Genomic DNA, 9,940 nt, shown 5'->3' on the forward strand with positions numbered 1-9,940 from the left:
GACCTGGGCTAACCTTCGCCGACACTTAGTGGCGGTGATGACGGGCCAGGCACTGTTGAAGTGTTGTATACTCGGGAGCTCTGTGGACCCCACGACAGCTCAGGGAGCTGGGTGGTGTCGCCAACCCCTGCCCGCCCCCCCCCCCCCCACCCCCCGGCTTCTACGCATGAGGAAACTGAGGCACGGAGAGTCACCATAACTTGCACATAGACGGACGGGGCTGGGATTCAAACCTGACAGAGCAGCAGTCTAAAAACTACATAGTTGTGTCAATGTCAGAATACGAGAGGTAATGACTTTAATCGGAAAGGTGTAAAGTAGGGAATAGATAGACCATGGGCCGAAGGTTAGGTTGTAGACAATGGCTGTGGCTTAGAACTTGGAGTGCTGTTGTCGACCTTCCTTCTCTTTGAAAGGGCATCGTGCCGTTAGCGACTGACTCCTTGCTAGCTGAGAGTTTGTCTTCTGGTTTTCAGGAAGATCATCAGGCTACAGTTGTTCTTGCAAATAATTGGCTTGTCTTTTGTAATAAATACTTACTGACAACTTTGTTTCTCATATGTAGCATTTATTATTCTTATATGTTAATCTAAATCTTAAGAAGTTCTCTGACATCATAAAAATTACTGGTTTTAAAGAAATGGTAAAAAACAAAGCCAAAGGTGGATCGCTTCCAAATAATGCCTCACACAACATCCATCATCTGGATGGAATTCTGTCTTCCACTTCGTTAGTTTTTGAGAGATGTTCATGTCTAGGAGACTTCGACTTGTTATATGATCTTAGATATAATTAATTCTACTAGATTTACAGCACTGGTAGTGTAGTCCAAAAGCCCTATTTTTGATTTCCCAGGAAATTGGAGAATTACTACAAACAAGAGGTCGCGAGTTTGGGGTAACCACTGGAAGGAAAAGAAGGTGTGGCTGGCTGGACCTTGTTTTGCTCAAATACGCTCATATGATTAATGGATTTACTGCGTGAGTATTCTCGGAAACATTTATTTCAGGAAAGTACAGGAGGGTTCATGACCAAAGGTTAGTGTTTGTGGATTGCAACCTTAAGAGTAGTATCCTGGTGGTAGTGTCACTCTTTAGCCCCCAAATGCAATTGTAGCTCAAAGTGCAGGGGGCCCAAGATCCAGGGGAAGGGTGTCCAAGGGAAAGGACCCCACATTGTCTTCCTAGACATCTGGGTTGGGAAAACGGAATCAGGATCCTCCACATGCAAGTGTAGAGGGAAGTAAGATAAGTAGGTAGATGGGTTGGCACACTTTGCCTTTATGGAGAGGAGGCAGTATGACCGACCTGGTGCATGGGCTTGATGAATGTCTAACTCCTATTTTCAAATCTCCGACTCACGCGTTGTGCTGTGGCTTTGGGCAAGTTCATCTTTCTGTGCCTTTTTTCATCATCTTTAAAACCTAGATGATGATACCGACTTCACACGAGTATTTTGCAAATTGGGCGAGAAATATAGTGAGAGTGTACAGCACGCTGCCTGGCTCCCTGAAAATGCTCAGTAAAAGTTGCTATGAACACATATACGCAAATATGTAAATAAATGTATTCATGTCTCTATTACTCTGGGTTAGCTTCTAGCAAAGAGCAAAATAAAGAATAAAAAGATACCTTGTGGATGAGATTCTCAAACCTGTTATTTTATCTAATGCCATAGATTTCCCCTTAAGTTATTTCCCAGTCAGTTTATTGGGAGATTGGATGTATCATGAAGAGGTCCTTGATGTGGTTCCCTCACTCTGCTTTGACAGTTTCTGAGCAGAAGGGCGGAGGCGATGGTGACTAGAGTGACGAGATGAGGGCCTATGGTGTATGCATCAATGTCCATGTATCTTGTCATCCTCTCTGTGGGACAGCGAGTTCTGCTGGGTCCCATAGACTGCGTCCTTTACACCGGGCCGCTGCCCCTCACGTGTGTGTTGATCCCTCATAAGAAAGCTAAGCAAGATGGTATGGGTCAGTCAGGGAAAATGGAATTATGAGAGCTCCTCACAAGTAGGTAAGTCATTTTTTTATCATGAGGAAAATGTACGCTTTATGTGTGGCGCACTTCAGAAGATAATCCTAACCAGTTTTCAGAATTGCTTTGGAATGCTTAGCTTGGTACGAATTCTTTACTTCCTCATCGCGTTAGATGTTAGAGCCTCGAAGAGTCTGCTGTTTTAACGTGGCCTCTCCTTCCGCTTAGGTTGGCACTTACCAAATTGGATATTTTGGACATGTTTACGGAAATCAAAGTTGGGGTTGCTTACAAGCTCGATGGTGAAATCATACCTCATTTCCCAGGTACGTTCTTCAGTCTGCGGTACACAGAACGTTATCAGGGCATCAGGGGATGTGTTAGAGCGGTCTCCAATAGCTCTCCCGCACGGTCGGTGGCAGGTAGCCACAGGGTTGCCCTGTTCTTTGGGAACCGCGCGAGTATAGTCACTTGTCACTGGCCTCAGTTTCGTAGCTGCCGTGCGTTTGGGTTCCGGGTTGCAGGACGCATGTGTTCAGACTCAAAGGAAGAAAGAAGAAACGTGGCAGTTCTGAGCTCAGCGATGCGGCCCCTGAATCTCACCTTCCCTATTTTGAAAGTGACTTCTTCATAGATGTTCCGTTCCCCACCCCCCCTTGAGAAATGTGGAGTAGAAGAGTGCTGCCTGTAAGGGTAAGCAGGCTCTTAATACATTAACCCACCCCGTCCTTCAAGCCACACGAGTGGTTTTGTCTAATCTCCTGTGTCAAGAGTGGGTGGTTGTAAGGAGACTTCCCACATGAGGCAATGTGTTTCTTCAAGCATATCCGTAGCTACATGATTTTTTCAGTTACTCAGAAAGTTCAGTAAATGTTACCAGCTTTCGGAAATAGGAACTAACTGTTCATTTGTTTAGCCATCCTGTGAGACGGGGGATCCGCCAAACAAAGGAATATCTACTAGCTTAATGAAGCTTGTAGGTTGGTGGGTGTTGTGGCTTGCTAATGACGACCAGTCCTTGGGAACCGAGGGTCGCTGCAAGTTCTTGGAAGCCCCTTGAAAGCCGTTTTCTGTTAGTCTGACAGCTGGGCCGTCTCCAGTTTGGTTTCTCGTGACTGTTTTTTAAGTGGATTGTGGTTCACTACTATTACTTCTTTTTTTTAGTTTTTTTTTTAAATTTATTTATTTATTTTTGAGGGACCGAGAATCAGCGGGGGAGGGGCAAAGAGAGAGGGAGACAGAGAATCCGAAGCAGGCTGCACACTGTCAGAGCAGAGCCTGATACGGAGCTCGAACTCGTGAACCATGAGATCATGACCTGGGCCGATGTCAGACGCATAACTGACTGAGCCACCCAGGTGCCCCATGGATCTCTATTTCTGTCTAATGACTTCTGGGTGAATGCGCTTATGTTGTAGTGACTCAGATTCCGTTACCTCCCTCTGAAGAGTATTGGTTCTTGTTTTAGGGGACAGTTGAATTACTGGCTGATCATCTTGAACTTGCGTGAGCTTGGTTTTCCACTGTGTTTGCATAGTTACAGGAAGAACCCAAGGTGTTTCCCAAGCCTCTAACCTGGTGTGAGTCCGTCTACAAATTCTATTTCCTCTGTGGATCTTGGCAGAGGTTGGTTTTAGGCTTTATTATAGAGGGTCTGCGGTCAGTTGTACTCTGGCGCATCATTTTTAATTTTTTTTTAATGTTTATTTTTGAGAGAGAGAGAGAGAGAGAGAGAGAGAGAGAGTGCATGCACAAGCAGGGGAGAGGCAGAGAGAGAGAGGGAGACACAGAATCCAAAGCAGGCTCCAGGCTCTGAGCTGTCAGCACAGAACCCGACGCGGGGCTCGAACTGTGAACCGTGAGATCATGATGCGAGCTGAAGTCAGACGCTTAACCTACTGATCATCGTTATTTAAATGAAGCAGTGTTTCTGCTGTCTCGGCTGCTGCCAGGAGAGTTACTGGGGTATAAAGAGATCTCTCCAATGTGGCAGTGCTGGCTGGAGCTTCAGTGTAGTCTGTCCCTTCCCTTCCGACAGCACTGTTGGAACTCTAGAACCTGTCGCACTCACCTGTGGCCCCTGCTGTCTGTAAGCCTCCAGGGGTCCCAGTCTTAGCATGTAAAGGTGAACGTTAGCCAGGGGACTTTCACAGGGTCTCTGAGGGGTAGGAGCTCTCTGTATAGCTCCTTCCTTTCTGATGCTTGGACCGTGATTCTCACTGCTTCAACCTCCCTGAAATCTGGTATCTGCCTTCTCAGTCAGTGGGACCATTGTTCTCCTCTGACTCCAGTGTCCTGACCTTTAGTCGTCAGGACATTGTCCCTGGGCAGATGGTGGAGTTGTTTTCAGGACTTGCTCGTGAGTTTGCTTTTTCTCAGAAGCTGCAGTTTTGTGCTGCCTGTGGTCCACGTTGACCGGTCGTGGGATACGCGCTGCTCCAGGGAGGCAGCTCCTTCCAGCGGAGGGCGGTCTCTGGGGAGATTCTGAACCTGATCCTCAGCAGGGGTGCTTCCTCAGCAGGGGGGGTGGGCAGGGCCTCCATCCGGAAGCGGGAAATCTGGATGGTACACCACAGCAGCCACTGTACTGTCTCTGGTCGAAGAAACTGTTCTTACTTTCGTAGGCTTTTAGTTTCTACCAGGGGGTACAGAGAAAATGGTTAGGTGAGATCATGAAGAACATTTCCAGCTAAGCTTTTGTGCAGTCACCAAAATCATAGGTTTCCCAGATGAGAGCGAGTCCACCAGTCTCCTTTCTGTGAGATTGCTGCCTTTATGCAGGTGTGCAGCCTCTAATCCACGGTGTGGAAATCTGGAAAGCTCTAAAAACTGGAAAGGTCGGCACCAAAGTCAGACCTGACCTGAGTTGATATTAGAACCAATCATCTATCTGCTTCGAGTGAATAATCTGGTGGCTGCAGGAATGTGTTTGATTATAAAAATACCGCCTCAAATGGTAAATGTACTGTTTGACCTTCCTAAACTCTGGAGGAAAACAAAGCAGAACATTTTTTCTGCATTTCAAAGCACATCTGGCTCCAAGGATTTTGAGAAGAGATCAGGAACCTATGACCTAGCAAATCACTTATTTAGCAATAGGCAGTGTTATACCATGAGAAAGCATACATCCTCTTTAACTTTCAGCAAACCAAGAAGTCTTAAATAAAGTTGAAGTTCAATACAAGACTCTCCCAGGTTGGAACACAGACATATCAAATGCAAGGACATTTAAAGAGCTCCCTGTTAATGCACAAAATTACGTTCGATTTATTGAAGATGAGCTTCAAATTCCAGGTAAATATAAACTCTTTATGAACAGCCATCTCTACTTTTTCTCTGCTTCTAACTTGACTGTATCTTTGAGATGGGATTAGAGGAAGATCATTATTAATTTGTAGAGTGCTCATGATTTGTATAAATGCCCAGGAAGATACAAAATAATCTTATTTCTTAGGATAAATATAATCACCTTTCTTTAAGTCCTTCAGATGCCTGAAGACAGCAGGTTACTTTTACACTTATGCTCGTTGCTTTCTCCCTCTTAGTTTTTTTGTTTTTCTGTTTTTTTAAGTTTATTTATTTTTGACAGAGACAGAGTGCGAGCATGAGCTGGGGAGGGGCAGAGAGAGAGAGGGAGGGAGGCACAGAATCTGAAGCAGGCTCCAGGCTCCTAGCCGTCAGCACAGAGTCTGACGCGGGGCTCGAACTCACGAACCGTGAGATCATGACCTGAGCTGAAGTCGGATGCTCAACCGACTGAGCCACCCGGGGCGCCCCGCTTTCTCCCTCTTAGTAACAAACTCTTTTGTGTCTTCACCTCCACCAAAAATGGTTTGCAGTCTTTCCATTCCGGGTTAAAGCACCCTTGGGAGTTAGGGGTGTTTCTTGAATAATTAGGGAATAACAGGTACAGAAAATAGGCGATCCAATTTGAAAAGATCTACAAGAAGAGCAAAGAATAAACCCACATTAAGAAACAAATCTAAGCTGGCCAGGGAGTTAGGCATAACCAAGTAGTGGCTCTGACCAGTTACCGAAAGTCTTTCTTTTTAACACATTGCTTTCTTTGCTCTTTTGCTCCTCTCAAATACAAGCCTGGTTTTCCACATTGCTAGCTGTCCTGACCAGCCTGATGCCAGAGTTAAGTCAGCATGTTTACTGTGGCTCTCAGTCGGCATTGTTTTGAAACACAAGCAGTAGTGACTTTAACAGTGACTTGTATAAAAGACCATAAAGGTGTGGTACGATGTTGAGAGATTCCTATAGACTGGTCCAGGCTCTGCAAGTTAAAATGGCATTTGCTTCCAGCCCCTTCTCCTTTCTTGAGATATAAAAGTTATGCTGATACTTGCAGAACCTCCTAGCATCCTGTATTTATCAGATGCTGATCTAGTTATTAGGGACTTGATCAAGGGTTCTTTCGGTCTCTGCTGGTTTGGGCCAGTATCTTACTGATCTAATTATCAGGCATCGACAACTTGGAAATACCCCACGATTAAAACTGGAACCGGTAAGGCTCACACCTGTGCTGGATGCCGACTGCACGTTCTGTTTAGAAATCAGCACAGTCTGCTGTCAGGACAGCCACGGATAGCAAAAGACACTGGCAAAGCTAAATAGTGACACCGGGAAAAGTGGGGACCTTTTCATCCCAAGGATCGAACATTATAAACAAATTAATATTCTTCTTCTTTTTTTTCCCCATCCCAGTTAAATGGATCGGTGTAGGTAAATCCAGAGAATCTATGATTCAACTCTTTTAAGGACCTCCAGTGACACAAGAAACACTCCTTGAGGGGGCGGGGGGGAGAGGACTTTCTGAAATACTTCATTTATGATCTGCAAATTTCAAGAATAAAGACATTGGAGTGAGTTTGAGAATAAAGACATTGGAGTGAGTTTCGAGAATAAAGACATTGGAGTGAGTTTCAAGCCCTGCAGGTGTTCCCAGTCATTTAAGGTGGCTGGCTGGTGTGGAGAGAAACTTCGGCGCGGTCCAGGGTCCGCCGCCTTCGCTGGCAGAGTCGCCGAGTCACGTTTTCCTCCTGCTCACGGTGCCACGTTTTCCTTCAGTGTTTAGTCCTAGTACGATCCATGTTCGAAATCTAAGAGAATTCCTTCCAGTGTAGTTCTTCTTCATGACTGTCGTTGTGCTTTGTTAGGTTTTACCTCTATTAAATGGTAAGAACAATTAATGCAGTTTTGCACAAATATTTTTACATTCTGGTCATTCAATTTGTCGTTGTAATCTTTGCTGTTAGAAAAAAAGGATGAAAAGAAGGGTTCTGTAAACTTTTGTAATGCTTTAAGTTCTGTTTAACTTGTGAACTGTTTAGTTTCTGCTGAGACCATTGCAAATTTGAGCTTTGGCAGGGGGGGAGGGGGTTATATTCGTGTGTCCTTTAATTTGTACAGAACACAAAACTTACTTCTCTCTGTAAATTATTTAATACATTGAACATTTAATTAAATGTTTGGAGAAGGGCGTTCCCTAAGACAACAATCTTAATGTTAAAAAAAAAAAAATTAGTCATTAAAAGATCATTGTGCTAACTGGTGGATATTTTTCTTTAATTTCAGGCATTAACTCTGAAATGTATAGCTGTCGTTTTTTTTTTTTTTTTTTTTATCTTACCATTATTTCTAAGCCTAGTGGATTGATTTTTCAACATTGTGCCTGCCGGTTTGCCTACAAAATCATCTATAAGTGTCCAAATGAATTCAAATTGTTGGTCATAATTTTGATTGTGCCTTTATTTTTTCTTGGGAAAAAAAGAGGTGTTGTTCTGACAATTAGGCATCACGTAGTGTGTTGTAGATTATCCTCTGATGAACTATTTTAAATGTTTAAATTAGGTGCCACTTAAATTTATTTTATTATACCATCAATAGCTGATTAAAATGAACCAAATATTTCTAGTATGGTTTGTGTATTGTGGTTTTGTTCTGTAGGAGAAGTACTAGCAACACTTGGATATAGAAGCAGCAGCTTTCTCCCTGTAGAATGTAGGGATGAGGTGGGGAGAGATCAAAACAGAATCTTAGAAAAGAACATTAACCTCTTTTGTCTTCACTAGACATACTTTCGTTGATACTTAGTTCAGAAAGTTCTACGAGAGAGGCAGCCTTGTTGGTTTCAATAAACAAAAAGGATCGTACAGATGATCTTACAAGCCCATTATGGGTCAATAATGGCTTTTATGTAAAAATAACTTATATTTCGTATACAATAAATAATTTTTATCTTTTTCAGCAGAAATTGGATGGGCTTTTATTTCTCCTAACCCTTTATCTTCCTGCTTGAATTTCAAATTAGGTTGAGTTGAAATTAGGTTTTTAAGTTCACATTCTCATCTTGGCTGTAAGCGTTGCTTTATTGAAACATAATTTTAGTAATGGTCCAGAGGCAGATGTGAAGAACTCACTTACCAAAGAGATTACTTTACAAATAAATAAATAAACTTAAAAAAAAAAACCTACAAAACTGTCTTGGGGGCTCCTGGCTGGCTTTGCCGGAAGAGCATGTAACTCTTGATCTTGGGTCATGAGTTTGAGCCCCACATTGGGTGTAGAGATTACCAAAAAAATAAATAAACTTTAAAAAAGAAAAAAAAAACCCTCATTCTCTGAATCACTGATTTTTTCCCCCCTACCAAAAAACATCAATCTCCTATGGATGTTGATAGACTTTGACTCCTTTTTGACTAGGTTGATCGATTCTCTCCTCTCTGTGAGCTGTTTGCTAATTAAATTGGTTAAGAGAGAGGTTCTGTTCTTCAGATACATTTCAGTCTTTGCAGTCCCAGGTAACTATATTCCAGTAATAAGTCTTCACTAACAAGTGTGTATGCTAGAATCTGCTAGGTGTTGGGTATTTTGTCGTGGGGCAGCATGTCAGATAAACATACTTGCGAGGGATATGTGCTACGATGGGAAAGTGCAGGGTGCCGTGAAACAGAAACAGAACTTAATGTAAGTCTGGAAAGGGTCAGAGAAGGCCTTTAGCAGAAATAGCATTCAAACGGACCAAAAGGATGAGTAGTCAGAGGGCCGTGCAAAGGCTTGGAGGCTGGAAACACTTGGAAAGTTGGAGGAACAAAATGAGCGAGGGGCTGGCGAGGCTGATGAAGTTGGCAAGAAGTTGGAGGAGGACCCCACCAAATAACCAAAATATGTTTCCTCTAAAAGGAAAGCATCAGGCCAAAACGCTTAAGGGGACCTAATGGGGAAACGGAAAAACTAAAACAGAAAGTGCACTCCAGATCTCAAAGCTCAGTAGAAGGTAACTAGATGGCAGAACAGGAAGTTTCCATGGGGAGACGGCCTATTTAGTATATACTTTTTATATATTAACTGGCTGATGTAGCCAAATGCCCTCCACAAATGAGTATGTGAATTTAATGCCTTTCCGGTCAGAATTGCCAGGGGGTTGTCTACTGGGCAAAATTGCACTGAAGCTTTGGTGGAAAAATGAATGTGCAAGAATTCCTAAGATATTTTTGAAAAAAGAATGTGTTGAGAGGTGTTTCCCCAGCAGATGTTAAAGACATTATAATGCTACTATAGTCAAAGTATGTGATCCTGTCATGGGAATGAACAAATACAGAAGGAAAATGGACTGGACATTTCAGAAATAGACGCGACCTACATGCACATAGGAGCTTGATATGGGCTAAAAATGGCATTTTATGTCATTGGGAAAAAGATGCATTAAAGAAATGACAGCAAGGAGGGGTTGTTTTTGGGGGCATGGGCTAAATGGGCAAGGGGCATTAAGGAAGACAATTGTTGGAATGAGCACTGGTTGTCATACATAGGGGATGAATCACTGGAATCTACTCCTAAAATCATTATTGCACTATATTGGGTGTAAATTAAAAAATAAATAAGGGCACCTGGGTTAAGCGTCCTGCGGCTCAGGTCATGATTTCACAGCTCGTGAGTTCGTGCCCCACATCGG

At 43.2% G+C, this 9,940-nt stretch overlaps 1 protein-coding gene across 3 annotated transcripts in view; it reads left to right on the top strand.

The window, feature by feature from the left end:
- ADSS2 (adenylosuccinate synthase 2) overlaps positions 1–7,902 on the top strand; it is a 36,494-nt gene extending 28,592 nt beyond the window's left edge. For 2 of the 3 annotated variants that reach the window (XM_042926458.1, XM_042926459.1), the window contains exons 10-13: positions 856–980; positions 2,209–2,306; positions 5,125–5,274; positions 6,691–7,902. In XM_042926458.1, coding sequence (XP_042782392.1) covers positions 856–980; positions 2,209–2,306; positions 5,125–5,274; positions 6,691–6,743 — 426 coding nt within the window. In that variant the 3' untranslated portion in view covers positions 6,744–7,902. Of the gene's footprint in view, positions 1–855; positions 981–2,208; positions 2,307–2,504; positions 3,189–5,124; positions 5,275–6,690 lie in introns of those variants that run through there. The other variant, XM_042926457.1, reaches the window with a different exon arrangement.
- The last annotated feature ends 2,038 nt before the right edge of the window (positions 7,903–9,940 follow it).

Source organism: Panthera leo, chromosome F3 (assembly GCF_018350215.1).
Source record: "Panthera leo isolate Ple1 chromosome F3, P.leo_Ple1_pat1.1, whole genome shotgun sequence".
Classification (NCBI taxonomy): Eukaryota; Metazoa; Chordata; class Mammalia; order Carnivora; family Felidae; genus Panthera; species Panthera leo.